At 49.5% G+C, this 19,258-nt stretch overlaps 1 protein-coding gene across 3 annotated transcripts in view; it reads right to left on the bottom strand.

Annotated features, from left to right (window-relative positions):
- The window catches only part of CDADC1 (cytidine and dCMP deaminase domain containing 1), a gene marked incomplete at its 5' end in the record, with an annotated part of 28,063 nt that extends 11,225 nt beyond the window's left edge, over positions 1-16,838 (bottom strand). The window contains 6 exons of one of the 3 annotated variants that reach the window (XM_084649439.1): positions 47-96; positions 4,193-4,771; positions 5,437-5,614; positions 8,189-8,283; positions 9,226-9,324; positions 16,634-16,734. In XM_084649439.1, the coding sequence (XP_084505565.1) occupies positions 47-96; positions 4,193-4,771; positions 5,437-5,614; positions 8,189-8,283; positions 9,226-9,298 (975 nt within the window). Of the gene's footprint in view, positions 1-46; positions 97-4,192; positions 4,772-5,436; positions 5,615-8,188; positions 8,291-9,225; positions 9,325-16,633 lie in introns of those variants that run through there. The other 2 variants (XM_084649438.1, XM_084649440.1) reach the window with 2 other exon arrangements.
- Between the last annotated feature and the right edge of the window lie 2,420 nt (positions 16,839-19,258).

Below are 19,258 nucleotides of genomic sequence, written 5' to 3' on the forward strand. Positions count from 1 at the left end.
GTACAAACTGCAGGGCGAGACAAAGTGACAATTTTTCCATACTCACAGATTTTCCTTCTGCCCAAATAACAGCTCCAACACCCGTTTTGTGATCCTCTAAAATATAGAATGTATAAGCAGTAATAAGTAATAGAAAACTTTGTAGAAAACTTCCATTTGGAAATCTGAAAGCATTACCTAACAATTAAGGAATGACACCTCATGGCACATGTGAGAGGTATTAGCTCCACTTTGCTGATAGGGAAAATGAGGCACAGAAAGATTAAGAAACTTACCAAAGGTTTGCAAGTCTATGACAAAGACTGGAACAGAATGCAGTCCTCCTGATTCAGGCCTGTGTCTTTTCCCCGACACCTTAGCTGACTAAATAATTTAATTACTTTACAATGTGGAGAAATATAAGCATTGGGTCTCTTTTGACAGCTATTAGATACTACTAAGGCAATGTGTTCTAAGAAGATAGCTATCTAGAAATACTAGTGGCTTTGTGATTGGCTTTGGCCACCCTACGCAAAGCAAAGGACTTTGTGTTGGGAATCTAGCCCATAGCACCAAGGAGTTTAATGGATGGCAGAAGATCACTTGGAAACTTAAAAAAGAAAAAAAACCTAAATAAATTAATCAAAAATTTATTTAAAGACAAACTTTTTAATAGCCACATACAGAATCAAGCTCTAGTACAATAGAATTTGGTGGGCTCTCTCTTGCACACTATGCAGGAGTATGAACAGAATGTTCATTTAAGTTATTTTAACTGGTTAAAAATGGGGTGTTCTACGGTGGTAAAGAATATTATGGCTTTCAGTACAGAACACTTCAACCAGTGCTGTTCCAATTAACCATCTCCCAGCATTCTTTGTGCCATGCAGAATTCAGAAATCATTTACAGGGGGACTTTCCTGCCAAGGAAATGTTTTTACCAGGTCTTACAAATTATTTACATGTTTTTCTTAGTTATTTCTATATATTAGCCAGCATGAATTATTCTCCTTCCTTGTATCCCTTCTTTACCACATGGTATAACTCATGCTTCAGCTTTATTTCAATATCAGTTAACATAGGATTAGGATGTCACTGCAGGCCTAAACAGGACAAGCTGGACTGGACATAATAAACACTTATCCAGACAAATATCTTCAGTTAATAAAGGTAAAACAGAAGAACAATTTGTGGCTGTAAACCTTCTTCCTCAAGTTTTATCCCCCCCTTACCTGAACCAATCAGTGCTCTTTGTTTAGATAACTTGGATGATTCTCTCTGTTTTAGGTGGTGGTCATCATACTGTGGTCTAAAACGGAGTCTAAAGGGTTAGGCAGCCCAGGCTTGAGTCATCACCAGGTTAACAGGGAGTTGCCTCAACTTATCCTGGCATGCGCTCTCTACTTTGATCCTTTTCTCTCTCTATTCTGTGCCAACCCTGCCTCCTAACTTTCCAAAATGAGCATTCCTTCAAAGGGCACGATAAGCAAAAAGCATAAAGCCAGACTTCAAAACCTTTGTTAAGACATCTAAAGAAATGGTCCGGTTTTCAAAGTGCTTAGCACCCAGCAAATCCCCTTGACTTAAAGTTGCAACTGTAACTGAGGGCAGAATTGGAACTTTAAGGAAATACAATTTTTCAGAGGGAGGCAAGAGAGCTAGAGTGGGAGCTTTAAAAATATGTAATTTAAAGAAAATTCTTCATTACGGCTCCAGAGCAGGTTGAAAGGATATAAGACGCATGGATGCCACGTTTGCTGTGGGCATAGGGATGAAGAGTTCCTGTTAGCTAGTTCCTATCATGCTCAGAGATTTCCCAATTTTATGGTTATTGAGAAACATGCAGACAGACGGCCAGACCCCGAACAGCATCCCAAGCCCACACCGCTATATGCACATCACTCATCAATTCAAAAATTGGTGCTGGAAGTGTAGGAAGAGTTGATCACCAGCTGACAATTTTTGTTTATCGATCTGAGTTGAATGAAATTCCTTTGCTTTTGCAGAAGTGCCACCAGTCACTTGTAAGAAAGGACAGATTTCTGGAAGGAATTCCTCCTGCTGTTCTGGAGGCACAAAAGCCTCTTTGAGGATAATCAGGAACTAGACAAAAGAGGAACTTTCTAAACCTTTCTGGGCCCAATTACATGCAAATACCAGAAATCTGCCTCAGATTCCCTAGAAGAAAGGCTGGAATAATTAACTAAATTTTGCCCAGCTGTACATGGTTGGAGTGCCCATTAACTTAGACGGAAGTTACACTTGCTTATGTCAGTGCTGCATTTGGTCTTGGGGAGCAGTGGTTTACCTGCAGAAGGAAGTATGGGAAATACCGTTCGTATAAAAATTATATAGTGCCAGCCAGGGCATCTATGTCCTCCTCCACTGATCTTCCTGTGGTTTGCATGTCATTTATTTAATATAACACTTTAATTATGACCACATTATCAAGACCTCTGACAGTTGCCCAATTTTCCAGGACTTTCACAAATACGTTAATGCATACACTGTATGTTTTGTGGCTCTCAACTGTGCAGGTGACAGATTGTAGAGGATTTAGGGGCTTATGGTGTATGATGCCAGGAAGAATGAATAGCTTGTGCTTCTTGAAGCCAATCCTATGTACAAAACCCAAGACTTATGCTGAGGTCTCTTGCATGCTAAGGAAACCTAGAAATAGCAAGGAACAGGAGGCTGGATGAAAGATCCACAGGTTAAAGGTGGTATGACTTAAGATTTCCTCCACCCTTTGTCCTCAGTCCTAGGAGCCATTTAGGCTGTCTAGTACCAATGCATACACACTGTGAAATAACCCTAAAGCGTGCAGGTCTCTTGGTACTTGGCTCTCTCTATAAGCTACTGCCATCTGTTATTTTTTCCCCTTGTCCTATAGGACAAAAGCTGGAAAAACACAAAACAAAAAACATACTTTGCTCCAGAAAACCAAACATCTGAGTCAGTACCCATTTTCACCTTAATCACATCAGTGACTCATGGGGACTAATGATGTGATAGATGTCACAGGGGGAAAGAGAAAGGATTCTAAATGTGATGAGCTCTCTTAACAAAATACAGGATGTAAAAGTTTCTTATTGCTAGGTATGTCCTAGGGAATGTGATGCATACAATACTTCAAAACTTTAAATGTGCAGGCCAAGGAAAAGGATATATTAATATAAGGGATATACTTACATCCCTTTTCAATAGAACAAACAATCTGTTATATTTGACCTATTTTAAAGTATTTGAAAAAAAATCTAACCAATTTTGGATGGATTTTTCAAACAAATGCTTCACTATTTATTAATGGAAAAATAAAAACAACACTGGCAAACATAGTAACTAACCAACATGAAGGAAGCAAAAAAAATGAGTAAGGAAAGTATTGTCAATTTTAAGCTTCCTAAGGGGTATCATGTAGAGTATATATCTTTTCTCAGAGTCCTGCATAATAGCTCAAAGAATTTTAGTTTCTAATAGGGGAATTTGCACAAGTCTGCCATTATTTAATTAACTAGAGAATAAGTGGATTAGAAATCATTGGTATCAAAAGTAGGCCGAAGTCAATTCATAGCCTGTCCTCTACCAAAAAAAAAAAGTATTCTGTTCTTCAAAACACCAGAATCTTTGCAAGTAGGAAACGGTCAGGTGTCAAGCATGTAATGACTATCACTACTAAACAATGGGAACAGGAAAATGCTGTGACAAAACTAACTAGTATTCTGCTGCTGGGTAATGAACAGATATGGAAGAGCATCTCTATTTCTGTTTACTATTATTTTCTATTTAAGTGTATATACCATGCTTACCAAAATGCCAACCGATCACCTTTTTGTCAACAGGTGACACCTAGTGTTTGTATATAAAAGATCTTGCAGGGGCTCCAATAAATTAAATAATGTCATAATCTTTGAGATAGGGGTGCACAAGCTGGCTGAGGCTTTGCCAGTGTTGGATAATAATTGCACTGTGAGAGCTCCTTCCATCTGAAGAGCTCAAAGCTCCTTACAAACATTAATGAAGGCCCCTTGTGAGGCACTCTAAGTGGTATCTCCACTTTACAGATGTAGGAACTGAGGCACAGAGCAGGTAAGTACCTTGCCCAAGGTCAGATGGGAAGTGTTTGGCACAGCCAGGAATTTAACCAGGGATCCTGACTTCTAGTCCCATGATCACCACAACTGGTTTTTCTCCCATTCAAATAGAAACTCACCAGTTCGGTACGCCAGTAACCTGGCTTGTACCATACAGTGCCTTGCAATTTCTTGGGGAAAGCTTTGATGGTGCATTTCATTTGTCTGCTGTGATCCATTACAATAAAATCCAAAGTGGCCAAAAGTAGGGACACTGGCAGCTACTGTGGCCAAAAGCAGGATAAGATCTTTCATATTTTGCCTAAGATTGCTAAAATACGGATTTTCACAGAGGTTCTCCAGACCCATAGTCATCAATATTTGCTTGTGCATTTCTTCATTTGAAATTAGGAATAAACTTTCATACTCCTTTATTCTTTCTTGTCTACACTCAGTATAAAAGTCAGTGTTACACCCAGAGAGAGTTTTTGCAATTTTTTGAATGAAATCACACTTGTAGGAGGTTTCCTCTACAAACTGCACCATATCACACACTAAAGGCTGAAGCAAGAGACACACACGAGCTCGACTATTTGACTTCAATCTTTCTACTGCTTTGGCATCTAGCTTTGCATCTTCAGTACTGGCAGGGTTGGAGGCTTCATTCTGCAAACTTATTTCAGGATCTGCAGGCCAATAAGAAATTCTGTTCACTCCAGCTGGAACAGAAGATACACATGGTTAACAGGAAGTGTGCAAACACTGGTGTTAAAAATATTTTTCATAACCTTAACTCTAAAATATTACCATAGAATGCTGCGTTTTGACCCCTTTAACAACAAGGAGTGGGCATTCTTCAAACTGTATTTGAGCATCATATGTGCTGGCAAACATCAGCATCAAGGGGTTAATTGTGTCTGAGATTAGCTAATTTTGCTTCTATTATGCTTTTACAGTTCTGGCAGCCAAAAGGCCAAGATGCACCATCTCCAATAGATTGAAGCTGATTGTTTTCTAGACTGTAAGCTCCTCAGGGCAGGGCAGGGCAGCTCCTCAGGCAGCTCTCTACTTCTATGTCTTGTACCACCTGACGAAGTAATGAACACCACAGTGCCACTTAACAGTACCTGAGACACTGAGTGGCTACTGGCTCAGTGGAAAGAGTCCCACTTCCTGAATCACCAACTGCAGAATAGACACATTTAATACTGGTTTTCCCTAATGAAAATATCAAGGCTTACTATGCAAACCAATGAGGTAAACATTTACATACAGTGCTGGGGCAATCCCCAGGGAGTATGAGCTTTCCGTATACAATCAGTCTAAGTAGCAAAACATCTAAATTAACATGTTTACCTTTTCCATACTACAGTCTGTAACTTACCATTTACAATCATTTTTAAACAAGTTGAACATGGTTTTCTGGAAAAATAAAGATCACAGTTTTTAAGCCTTGATCCATGCTTAATCAGAGCAATTTGACCAGCATGTAAGTCTGCACTGGAGCAATGCAGACCAACCATTTTTATATTTTTCACTACGACCAGGCCAGTCTTCTTTACCTATATAAAAAAAGTACATTATTAATTTGTTACAAATTAAAAATTCATAATGATGCCATAGCTCACTCTTTGTTCCACAAAGCAAGGACTTATCTACATGCAGCATTGGACTTCTTTGCATTTTGGGCTATGGTAATGAAGTGATGGTCATAACATGTTTCATGATCCCAGGATATTAGAGAGAGAAGGTGGATTTATCGGACCAAAATTCCACTGGTGAAAGAGACAAGCTTTCGAGCTGCACAGAGCTCTTCTTCAGGTCTAGGAAAGGTATGCAGAGTGTCACAGCTAAATACAAGGAGGATTACTTATGCTAAACAATCTGTTCCACCTTGTATTTAGCTGCGACGCTGTGTAGCTTGAAAGCTTGTCTCTTTCACCAACAGAAGTTGGTCCAATAAAAGGTATTACCTCACCCACCTTATCTCTCTGAGATTAATAGGCAGATACATCTCTTGGTTACATTTCCTATAGGCAGTGCCATTCATGATAGGTCTTGGAAGTAAATGTTAATTTTTTTTAGTCATTCTACTCATTTAACAGATCAAACTTCCAGTCAAAACATGTTGAATTTTACTGTCTTTTTTTCTGGGGCAGACTATCCCCTGAAAATCCACATGGAGGATGAGACATCCTACAAATTTCCAGCCAGTATCTTTTGAATGATTCCATCTGAGTGAGAGTCATCTCCCTCCCTTCTAGCCACAGAAGCTGAAACCACGGCTCAAGGGACCTGTGTGGAAAGGCCAGGGTACAGCCTCCAATCCTAGTCACTCCCTACATTCTTGAATCCTCTCTGTTGCACAGTGAACCCTCCATGTAAGAATGCTGATGAGTTCAGCACTCTTATGCATTCTCCCAGGACTGAGGATGAAGTTATGCTGGAGAACATCTGAGCTTCCAACACTAGTTCTGCCTCTCCTCATCTGCAGAGGCTAATCTCCATAGAGGTTGCATGGGGAATCAGGAAGACAAATCTGCCCTTTGTACATTGCAGGCAACATTTGCTACATCTGGATCATCTGTGTTTGTGGAAAAATAGGAGACAGCCTAGATTTTTCTAATAATGGCCATCATGGTGTTACAGCTACTAAGAGTGAGAACTGAAAGACTACATTTGCTTAAGATTTATGAAGAAATTCCATTGTTAGTGATAGTTATGCATCTGGGATTTTTGTACAGCCCCATGTAGCTGTCTACCACCTGCCCTCTTCTAGTAACTTTGTCTAAGTTTGAATTTGGGTTCAAACTTCATAAGAAGCCCATATCTCCATCAAAAGCAGAATCAGACAGTAGGTTTGAATACCCTAGAACAGCAAGTTAGTTAAACTGGGAGGCTTGGGTCAGATTTCTAATTATTACCAATTTTTATTTTACCCTCCTTTTCCTGTTCTAGTTTATACATGAGCTGTATTTTACTGTATTCTTTTCTATTTTCAGATTGTGCAAAATGCCGTTTCCCCTTCAAGCAGTTTTACATAAGTGTAAATGTTGTTTCTTCATTTAAAGTATTGGCACTAGACTAGAGGAGTACATTAAGATTTATCTTAGATTCCATCAGTTGGCATATAGGTATGCATCGTATAAAAAGTTAATTATTTTTAAAGAAGAGCAACAAAATCCTTGATCCCAAAGGGATTGCTTAGAGAGAACCCTGTAACAAGGTGCTTACAAAAGACACCTCGAATTGGAAGCATCACTGTCTTTTAGTTATCCAGGAGACCAGTTGATCCTTTTCACTAACACCCAGATATTCTAGCCTTAAAAACGGACATTTCAAATGGCTCCATTCAATCAAGAGTTTGGTTTTAAAATGACAGTTTCCTATAACTATACAAGAAGGTGTGTGTTTTAAAAAGAGAGTCTGCTCTGTCCATGGGATCCATGTTTTTAAGGCCAGCTTGGAGGACTACAGGAAAATCCATGGATGTAGACTCCAAACAACATCATAATGTTTTTCTAATGTTTGCCATAACACTACATCAGCATACACCCCATACCATCTTACCATCTGAGTAAGGTATAGACAGTTCAAGAAATCATCACATGGCAACACATTGTAACATTCGCTGAAAAATACAGGGGGCCACCAGTCTCAAGAGGTTCTTTAGCGTTTCGGCCCCATTTTTTATTCTGGACATCATATGACCAAAGTTAATATTGCTGATTGGATTTACTCATCTATTGTAGAACATAAGACATTTCAACTGTTTTCTGCTATAGCATCATTAGTACCTTAGACAGAAGAGCCTTTACAATAATCCTATTGTTTGAACAAAGTTCGGATAGAAACAAAACAAAAATATATAATTACATTTAAGTTTAGATGGTGAATAGATAGCAGTTTTAAATTTTTGCTTTCAGGTTCTGCTTTTATTCCTCCTGCCATTTACTACAGAAGAAAAACTGGTCAGAAATATGATCAATTAAATTTTTGTACTTTTTAAAAGTACCTGGAAAGTATTTATTATATGTGTAAATGATAACACACAACAGTCTGGTTAAGTGTATTCACAGCCTAAATGTTAGCATCTGTTCAGGAAGAACAACAAAACTACAAGCAATATTTTTTACCTGTGATTTCTTTTGCTGCTCAATTGGGGGAAATAGTTCCATCCAGAGACTGAACAAAGTAAAAAGGTTGACTTTGGAAAGCCTTGGTGTTTGACCTGTCATCAGAAAAAAGATGAAAGATAAATATTAACGGATAAAAACCTTTTATTGTTTTAATGACTAAGACTCATAACTGGTGTTCTATAGCGTAGGTAGAAAAGTTGGAATACTTTGCTTAATACACACAGGAGGGTAGTTTAGCTTGAATGTCATCTTCAACTTAAATTTGGCCCCCAAATTAAATTTTGTAAAAACAAGCATTTATAAAGCCAATGACTAATATTGATGTTTCCTCTATAGAAAATGTAGTAAGCTGTTTTACACTGGCATGTACTTAATATATGTTTCTAAATTTACACACATGTAAATTGAAATACCATAGTGAGTATTTCTATAAAGTGTAATAAATACTAAGAAATGGTTCCATTAATATACAAGCAAAAACAGTAAAATATGCAGAATTTAAAATTCAAAACATTGCAACAGTATGATCTTGAAAGTGAAAAACAACAAAGTGAGCAATTTCACCTAATATTAAAAACTGAAAAGCAAAAAACAAGCAAAAACTGACTTAAAAAAAAAAAAAAAAGAATTCCTTCAGACTTTTAATGACCTAAACATTACCATAAAAACTTTCCCTAGTCCTATAGGCCAAGCAATGGAAGAGCTGGTGAGGCATTATAACCACACGGTGGCCACTAGCAATACTAGTGCCTAAATTCACCTCTCCCCAACACCAGCCCCACAGACCACTATACTTTTCTGATATTTCCATCAAATGAAGCAAAAAGGAAATTAAACAAATTTTGGCAGAAAAGACGATTAGATGCAAATAAACTAAAAAGATTTCCTAGAAATTCTACACCAGCCAGTGTAGAGCCTAGTGGATCTTTTCCTTCTACTATTGCTGTGGCTAAATTCCACTACACAGAACTTTTCTGGAACATAAATTGCTTTGTCTACCCAGCTCTGTATAACGTGAGGAACTGGTAACATACTTTTCACAGAAGTCATCCCACTTGTGGGTGGAGAGCAGCAACCATACACTGAGTCCCACTGAATTCGGCACATTCATGGAGAAAGGCACATTAAACACGCTGAAAGAAATAACTTCCTGAGAGTCAGACACATGCCTTTAACAAGTGGTGAAAGATTGCAGAGTTGCTAGGTGCTCCTGGGTAACAGACCGTTACCACCACTGAAACTAGTCAAATGTACCGGGCAGTTTGGTCAATTCTCAAGAAACCATTTTTGGATCCAGCAGATCTTACAAACTATAGCCTGGTGTGAAATATTCAATTTCTGATCAAGATAACCATGAAATTAGGAAAGAGCCACCTCCAAACACACCTATCCACCACCAATACCTGGGACTCCTTCTATTCAATATCCAGGCCTGGTCTTGGAACATACAGTATTGGTAGTGCTGATGGATGACCTCCCCCTATACGTAGATAGGAGGATGTCTTGGGACTGTCTGTAGCATTTACACAGTTGGCACAGCACACTACTATTTTGCCTCAGACAACAGCTCTGATATGCCTCCATTCCCGCCTTTAGGGATGCTTGGAGAGCTGTGATGAGTAAATGCTCATCTACACTTCAGAGCAGTCACCTGTGACGTCCCACAAGGCTCAATCCTTTCCCCCATCGTTTTTAACACCTACAGCAAGGAAGGTGAAAAAAGTGAAAGCAAGAAGGGACAGAAGAGAGAATTTTTATTTATTTATTTTTAAAACAGCCCTAACTATCTCAGGGAAAGTAGGAAGAACAATTAGACCAGTGGCCTATTTTCATGTTGATTATCTCCGGGGGGGGGGAGGGGGGAAGGAGGAGTTATTTGCATACTGTAGCAATAGGTGCTGTTATGTGAACCAAGATAGAGAGACAATTAGTAAATTAGGTAAAGAAATGCATTTGCATACAACACAATAAAATGACCTTTTAAAGCAACAGTTTGTTTTTAGAGTTCTCTCCACAGAAGAATCATAAATAGCATCAGAGCTAATTAGAGTCAATGCAAATACAAGTAATATGTGCACATTACAGCAACAATCATAGACTCATAGGACTAGAAGGGATCTCGAGAGGTCATCTAATCCAGTCCCCTGCACTCATGGCAGGACTAAGTATTATCTAGACCATCCCTGACAGGTGTTTGTCTAACAGCATCTTAAAAATCTCCTAATGATCGAGATTCCACAACCTCCCTAGGCAATTTATTCCAGTGCTTAACCACCCTGACAGTTAGGAAGTTTTTCCTAATGTCCAACCTAAACCTCCTGTGCTGCAATTTAAGCCCATTGCTTCTTGTTCTATCCTCAGAGGTTAAGAAGAACAATTTTTCCTCCTCCTTGTAATAACCTTTTATGTACTTGTTATGTCCCCTCTCAGTCTTCTCTTTTCCAGACTAAACAAACCCCATTTTTTCAATCTCATAAGTCATGTTTTGTAGACCTTTAACCATTTTTGTTGCTCTTCTCTGGACTCTCTCCAATTTGTCCACATCTTTCCTGAAATGTGGCACCCAGAGCTGGACACAATACTTCAGTTGAGGCCTAATCAGCACAGAGTAGAGCGGAAGAATTACTTCTCGCGTCTTGCTTACGACACTCCTGCTACTACATCCCAGAATGATGTTTGCTTTTTTTGCAACAGCGTTACACTATTGACTCATATTTAGCCTGTGCTCCACTATAAACCCCCGATCCCTTTCCACAGTACTCCATCCTAGGTAGTCATTTCCCATTTTGTATGTGTGCAACTGATTGTTCCTTCCTAAGTGGAGTACTTTGCATTTGTCCTTATTGAATTTTATCCTATGTACTTCAGACCATTTCTGCAGATCATTTTGAATTTTAATCCTATCCTCCAAAGTACTTGCAACCCCTCACAGCTTGGTATCGTCCGCAAACTTTATAAGTGTACTCTCTATACCATTATCTAAATCATGGATGAAGATACTGAACAGAATCCGACCTAGAACTGATCCCTGCGGGCCCCCACTAGTTATGCAATATATAACAAGTGTGAGGAAATTCCTGTTCTCACATTCTCTAAAGAAAAACAGTAAAATAGGTCTACTCTTCATGTAATTTTGGCTTGTACAGTTTATCCCATTAATCTATATTTCTATTGCATTTATGAATTTCAGAGCCCTCCTGTAGCCAGTACATATTCCTTATAGATGGTAAACAAAAACATGTATCACAATGGATAGCTTGTATTATATGTTTGAAAGGCAACCCCAAATATCTGTTAAGGTGGACCTTAAACAAACATATTGTGACCTGATTTTCAGAGGTGCTGAACACGTGCAACCCACTGAAGTTAATGTCAGTTGCAAGAGTTCAGAACCTTTGAAAAATCAAGCCACTTTTCTTTTTTAACTGCTGCCAATGTATATTTATTAAAAGAGAACTTTGCAGGTGTATCAAAGCACCATCGTCCTCCCAAATAATCCTGGGGATGTTGATCTCATCCCCACTACAAGACTCGGCAAAAGCAGTGTCAAAGGGCAGTTCTTGGCTAGAGTATTAGTCTCGGGAATGGATAGGAGCCAAGCTTTGAGTCATCATAAAATGTCATCCAGGAAGTAACACTATCCTCCATTTCAGTATTACTCAACAGCAAGGAAAACAGAAGCTTGTTATTAAACTCCCAGAGTTTACACCAGCAGAAAGAACCAAGGCTGGATAGAGGGTTTTCTTCCCATCTGTACCCACCATAAGGACTGGGTTTCTGGGAGGAATTCAAGCAGAAGGGAGAATGGTTCTCTTCTCAAGCAGAGCTTTAGCAGCACCATCTTTATTTCCCATGGTGCTCAGGCAACATAAGTGTGGTATTCATGGGCAGTCTGCACATATACCTTATTCCCCCTGCTACATTTGGGTCACAAACACTGTGAGGGAAAATTTGAAGCTAATCAAAGTTAGTTTCAATTAGAATTTCATACCACTCTTGCAAGATTATTTTGCAAAACCTCTATTTGGGCCCTGAGACTGTCGGTCTGGGTGCCGGGGGGAGACAGAGAAGGGGCCCCCACCTGAGACGCTGTCGGTCTGGGTGCCGGAGGGGGGGGGAAAAGGGACGCCCACCTGAGACGCTGTCGGTCTGGGTGCCGTTGGGGGGGGAGGGGGAGAAGGGGCGCCCACCTGAGACGCTGTCGGTCTGGGTGCCGTTGGGGGGGGAGGGGGAGAAGGGGCGCCCACCTGAGGCGCTGTCGGTCTGGGTGCCGTTGGGGGGGGAGGGGGAGAAGGGGCGCCCACCTGAGACGCTGTCGGTCTGGGTGCCGGGGGGGGGGGGGAAGAGGAGAAGGGGCGCCCACCAGAGACGCTGTCGGTCTGGGTGCCGGGGGGGGGGAGGAGGAGAAGGGACCTCCACCTGAGACGCTGTCGGTCTGGGTGCCGGGGAGGGGGGGGGAAGAAGGGGCGCCCACCTGAGTCGCTATCGGTCTGGGTGCCGTTGGGGGGGGAGGGGGAGAAGGGGCGCCCACCTGAGACGCTGTCGGTCTGGGTGCCGGGGGGGAAGGAGGGGCGCCCACCTGAGACGCTGCCGGTCTGGGTGCCGGGGGGGAAGGAGGGGCGCCCACCTGAGACGCTGTCGGTCTGGGTGCCGGGGGGGGGAGGGGGGAGAAGGGGCGCCCACCTGAGACGCTGTCGGTCTGGGTGCCGGGGGGAGGGAGGAGGAGAAGAAGGGGCCCCCACCTGAGACGCTGTCGGTCTGGGTGCCGGGGGGAGGGAGGAGGAGAAGAAGGGGCCCCCACCTGAGACGCTGTCGGTCTGGGTGCCGGGGGGGGGGAGGGGGGAGAAGGGGCGCCCACCTGAGACGCTGTCGGTCTGGGTGCCGAGGGGGAGGGGGAGAAGGGGCGCCCACCAGAGACGCTGTCGGTCTGGGTGCCGTGGGGGGGGAGGAGGGGGAGAAGGGGCGCCCACCAGAGACGCTGTCGGTCTGGGTGCCGTGGGGGGGGAGGAGGGGGAGAAGGGGCGCCCACCAGAGACGCTGTCGGTCTGGGTGCCGTGGGGGGGGAGGAGGGGGAGAAGGGGCGCCCACCAGAGACGCTGTCGGTCTGGGTGCCGTGGGGGGGGAGGAGGGGGAGAAGGGGCGCCCACCAGAGACGCTGTCGGTCTGGGTGCCGGGGGAGAAGAAGGGGCGCCCACCAGAGACGCTGTCGGTCTGGGTGCCGGGGGAGAAGAAGGGGCCCCCACCAGAGACGCTGTCGGTCTGGGTGCCGGGGGAGAAGAAGGGGCCCCCACCTGAGACGCTGTCGGTCTGGGTGCCGGGGGGGGGGAGGGGGGAGAAGGGGCGCCCACCTGAGACGCTGTCGGTCTGGGTGCCGGGGGGGGGGAGGGGGGAGAAGGGGCGCCCACCTGAGACGCTGTCGGTCTGGGTGCCGGGGGGGGAGGGGGGAGAAGGGGCCCCCACCTGAGACGCTGTCGGTCTGGGTGCCGGGGGGGGGGAGGGAGGGGGAGAAGAAGGGGCCCCCACCTGAGACGCTGTCGGTCTGGGTGCCGAGGGGGAGGGGGAGAAGGGGCGCCCACCTGAGACGCTGTCGGTCTGGGTGCCGTGGGGGGGGAGGAGGGGGAGAAGGGGCCCCAACCTGAGACGCTGTCGGCCTGGGTGCCGGGGGGGGGGGGAAGGGGCCCCCACCTGAGACGCTGTCGGCCTGGGTGCCGGGGGGGGGGGGAAGGGGCCCCCACCTGAGACGCTGTCGGCCTGGGTGCCGGGGGGGGGGGGGAAGGGGCCCCCACCTGAGACGCTGTCGGTCTGGGTGCCGGGGGGGGGGGGGGAAGGGGCCCCCACCTGAGACGCTGTCGGTCTGGGTGCCGGGGGGGGGGGGGGGAAGGGGCCCCCACCTGAGACGCTGTCGGTCTGGGTGCCGGGGGGGGGGGGAAGGGGCCCCCACCTGAGACGCTGTCGGTCTGGGAGGCGGGGGGGGGGGGGGGAGAAGGAGAAGGGGCGCCCACCAGAGACGCTGTCGGTCTGGGAGGCGGGGGGGGGGGGGGGGAGAAGGAGAAGGGGCGCCCACCAGAGACGCTGTCGGTCTGGGTGCCGGGGGGGGGGGGAGAGAAGAAGGGGCGCCCACCTGAGTCGCTGTCGGTCTGGGTGCCGGGGGGGAGGGAGGGGGAGAAGGGGCGCCCACCTGAGACGCTGTCGGTCTGGGTGCCGGGGGAGAAGAAGGGGCGCCCACCTGAGACGCTGTCGGTCTGGGTGTCGGGGGAGAAGAAGGGGCCCCCACCTGAGACGCTGTCGGTCTGGGTGCCGGGGGGGAAGAAGGGGCCCCCACCTGAGACGCTGTCGGTCTGGGTGCCGGGGGGGAAGAAGGGGCCCCCACCTGAGACGCTGTCGGTCTGGGTGCCGGGGGGGAAGAAGGGGCCCCCACCTGAGACGCTGTCGGTCTGGGTGCCGGGGGGGAAGAAGGGGCCCCCACCTGAGACGCTGTCGGTCTGGGTGCCGGGGGGGAAGAAGGGGCCCCCACCTGAGACGCTGTCGGTCTGGGTGCCGGGGGGGAAGAAGGGGCCCCCACCTGAGACGCTGTCGGTCTGGGTGCCGGGGGGGAAGAAGGGGCCCCCACCTGAGACGCTGTCGGTCTGGGTGCCGGGGGGGGGGGGGAAGGGGCGCCCACCTGAGACGCTGTCGGTCTGGGTGCCGGGGGGGGGGGGAAGGGGCGCCCACCTGAGACGCTGTCGGTCTGGGTGCCGGGGGGGGGGCGAGGGGGGGAAGGGGCCCCCACCTGAGACGCTGTCGGTCTGGGTGGCGGGGGGGGGGGGGGGGGAGAAGGAGAAGGGGCGCCCACCAGAGACGCTGTCGGTCTGGGTGCCGGGGGGGGGGGGGGGGGAGAGAAGAAGGGGCGCCCACCAGAGACGCTGTCGGTCTGGGAGGCGGGGGGGGGGGGGAGAGAAGAAGGGGCGCCCACCAGAGACGCTGTCGGTCTGGGTGCCGGGGGGGGGGGGAGAGAAGAAGGGGCGCCCACCTGAGTCGCTGTCGGTCTGGGTGCCGGGGGGGAGGGAGGGGGAGAAGGGGCGCCCACCTGAGACGCTGTCGGTCTGGGTGCCGGGGGGGAGGAAGGGGGAGAAGGGGCGCCCACCTGAGACGCTGTCGGTCTGGGTGCCGGGGGAGAAGAAGGGGCGCCCACCTGAGACGCTGTCGGTCTGGGTGCCGGGGGAGAAGAAGGGGCCCCCACCTGAGACGCTGTCGGTCTGGGTGCCGGGGGAGAAGAAGGGGCCCCCACCTGAGACGCTGTCGGTCTGGGTGTCGGGGGAGAAGAAGGGGCCCCCACCTGAGACGCTGTCGGTCTGGGTGCCGGGGGGGAAGAAGGGGCGCCCACCTGAGACGCTGTCGGTCTGGGTGCCGGGGGAGAAGAAGGGGCCCCCACCTGAGACGCTGTCGGTCTGGGTGCCGGGGGAGAAGAAGGGGCCCCCACCTGAGACGCTGTCGGTCTGGGTGTCGGGGGAGAAGAAGGGGCCCCCACCTGAGACGCTGTCGGTCTGGGTGCCGGGGGGGAAGAAGGGGCGCCCACCTGAGACGCTGTCGGTCTGGGTGCCGGGGGAGAAGAAGGGGCCCCCACCTGAGACGCTGTCGGTCTGGGTGCCGGGGGAGAAGAAGGGGCCCCCACCTGAGACGCTGTCGGTCTGGGTGCCGGGGGGGGGGGAAGGGGCCCCCACCTGAGACGCTGTCCGTCTGGGTGCCGGGGGGGGGGAAGGGGCCCCCACCTGAGACGCTGTCGGTCTGGGTGCCGGGGGGGGGGGGAAAGGGGCCCCCACCTGAGACGCTGTCGGTCTGGGTGCCGGGGGGGGGGGGAAGGGGCCCCCACCTGAGACGCTGTCGGTCTGGGTGCCGGGGGGGAAGAAGGGGCGCCCACCAGAGACGCTGTCGGTCTGGGTGCCGGGGGAGAAGAAGGGGCGCCCACCAGAGACGCTGTCGGTCTGGGTGCCGGGGGAGAAGAAGGGGCGCCCACCAGAGACGCTGTCGGTCTGGGTGCCGGGGGAGAAGAAGGGGCGCCCACCAGAGACGCTGTCGGTCTGGGTGCCGGGGGAGAAGAAGGGGCGCCCACCAGAGACGCTGTCGGTCTGGGTGCCGGGGGAGAAGAAGGGGCGCCCACCAGAGACGCTGTCGGTCTGGGTGCCGGGGGAGAAGAAGGGGCCCCCACCAGAGACGCTGTCGGTCTGGGTGCCGGGGGAGAAGAAGGGGCCCCCACCTGAGACGCTGTCGGGCGGGGGGGAGGAGAGGGGGAGAAGGGGCGCCCACCAGAGACGCTGCCGGTCTGGGTGCCGGGGGGGGGGGAGAAGAAGGGGCCCCCACCAGAGACGCTGCCGGTCTGGGTGCCGGGGGGGGGGAGAAGAAGGGGCCCCCACCAGAGACGCTGTCGGTCTGGGTGCCGGGGGGGGGGGGGGAAGGGGCCCCCACCTGAGACGCTGTCGGTCTGGGTGCCCTCGGTGCGCGATCTCCGCCCGGCCGCCACTTGTCCATCGCCGGGACCCCCCGCACTTTGCATCGGTCCCGCTGGCGTCACCCACCCACTAGCGGCTCGCCCGGCTCCGGCGACTCGGCTCCGCCCCACATCGCTGCTGTGGCCGCAAACCCCCGCCAACGAGCTAGCGCGGCGCGAGCTCTTGCGTCAGCAGCTCCAGCGGGCGCCCCGCGTGACGCCATCACGCAGCCAGGGCCTTCTCCGCGAAGGGGCGGGGCCGGCTGGGTCGCGGGGGCGGGGGGGTGATGTCACTCCACTGAGCCTCCTTTGCTGGGCGTGGCTGGGCGGGGGCGGGGCCTGGCGGAGCAGGGCGGGCTGGGGGCGGCGGGAATCGGGTGGTTGATGGTTTCTGGCGGCTCCCCTCAGCCGCGCGTGGCCCCAGGCTGGCGAGCTGCGGGCAATACTAGCCCTGCAAACGGCGCAGCTCTGTGCCCGCCCTTCCGTGCAGCCGCTGTCACAAAACTCTCCCCTGTGCTGCCCCCCGACACCGCCCACAGGCTCTTCCCCACCGCCTGGCTCTCGGCTGTACCCCGGGCACTCCAGTGCTGCCCTGTCACAGTTCAGCCATTGCACACAACACCCACCCTTCTGGGGTATGGCACGGCTTCCGCATGAGGAGAGATTAATAAGACTGGACCTTTTCAGCCTGGAAAAGAGATGACTAAGGAGGGGATATGATAGCGGTCTATAAAATTGTAACCCTTCTGCCCGTCAGAGTTGGCAGCAACAAGGGCCGGGTTCAATATCTAGGGGTTCCATTCCAATAACACAATGCAAACCGGCTCGAGCCCCCACCCAGTGACCTGGGACAAATATATACCACCCCCGCTGGGCGCCTCCAAGAGCCAATACTTCCCCTCTCGCAAGCACATAGTCTGAGTGTAGCAAAAGTCTTTTAATAACAGAGAGAAACAATGTGGCATTATGTTGGGGAAACACCACCACCCGGATTCATAACACAACCCATGAGCAAAAACAACCCCACCCCGGGCAAATTGGGGCATGCCCTTTTCCCTTTGGTTCTTGAGTCCAGCAACCCCAAAAGTCCAATGCCCCAAAAGTCTCTGTCCCTGGTCAGGGCAGCACCAGAGTTCGAAAGTTTATCGGCGGAGCTTTACCTCCCAACCTGGGTGGAAATGGGACGGGGGTAAGAGGCACCTTACGTGATCTGAAGCTGACCGCCCCACCAACTCCTTCGCTCAGCTGCGCTGCGCTCCGCCAGCCGCCCCACGAACTCCTTCGCTCAGCTGCGCTGCGCTCCGCCAGCCGCCCCACGAACTCCTTCGCTCAGCTGCGCTGCGCTCCGCCAGCCGCCCCACGAACTCCTTCGCTCAGCTGCGCTGCGCTCCGCCAGCCGCCCCACGAACTCCTTCGCTCAGCTGCGCTGCGCTCCGCCAGCCGCCCCACGAACTCCTTCGCTCAGCTGCGCTGCGCTCCGCCAGCCGCCCCACGAACTCCTTCGCTCAGCTGCGCTGCGCTCCGCCAGCCGCCCCACGAACTCCTTCGCTCAGCTCCATGGCCCACAAGCAGCTCCTGCCATCCACACACTGCTCCGCGTCGAACCGCTTCACCAGCCGTCCCGCGAACTGCTCCACAATATATCTTCAGGCTCCCCCACTACTTAACACAACACTCAGTGATTTCAGCTCTTAGGTGAATTCAGCTTATAGTAGGGGAGCCCCAGTGCTGGTGCACTGTCAGCCCAAAGTGAGCTCAGCAGCCTATAACTAGACTTCTAATGAAATCAAAATTAGCTCTGATATTCCACAGTGGAGAGAGGAGGAAGTGCAATCAGCATGTAAGGCCCTCACCAAGGGGCCCATGCCACCCAGTATTAATACTTGTCCCCAGCCTCTCTCCATTCACACAGTTTTGGAACCCATGACCCTTGCCTAGCGAGTGCTACTTAGATGATGGTGAATCCCTCCATCGTAACAAAAGGCCACGTACAGTTCCAAGCACAGTTCCCATAATCAGGGTAATAACAATTTATTCTTCCTGCCCCAATAACAGAGACACTGGGGATCCCACAGCAGCCAAAGTGACCATTTGGGCAGCTATGGTCTCATTCTAGGCGTGGTGGGTGTGCCTATGCAAATGAGATCGGCCCCTGAAGTTCTTTTCCACAACTTGCCACACCTCACCACCAGATGTCAGGGTGGAGCTCATCCTGACACTGCTTACAAAATCATGACTGGGGTGGAGAAAGTAAATAGGGACGTGTTATTTACTCCTTCCATAACACAGGAACTAGGGGCCACCGAATGAAATTAATAGGCAGCAGGTTTAAAACAAAAGGAAGAAAGTTTTCACACAACTCACAGTCAACCTGTGGAACTCTTTGCCAGAGGATGTTGTGGAGGCCAAGACTATAACAGGGTTCAAAAAAGAACTAGATAATTTCATGGAGGATAGGTCCATCAATGGCTGTTAACCAGGATGAGCAGGGATGGTGGCCCAAGTCTTTGTTTGCCAGAAGCTGGGAATGGGTGGCAGGGGATGGATCACTTGATGATTACCTGTTCTGTTCATTCCCTCTGGGGCACCTGGCATTGGCCACT

Source organism: Lepidochelys olivacea (genome assembly GCF_965140295.1).
Source record: "Lepidochelys olivacea isolate rLepOli2 genome assembly, chromosome: 1".
NCBI classification, from domain to species: domain Eukaryota; kingdom Metazoa; phylum Chordata; order Testudines; family Cheloniidae; genus Lepidochelys; species Lepidochelys olivacea.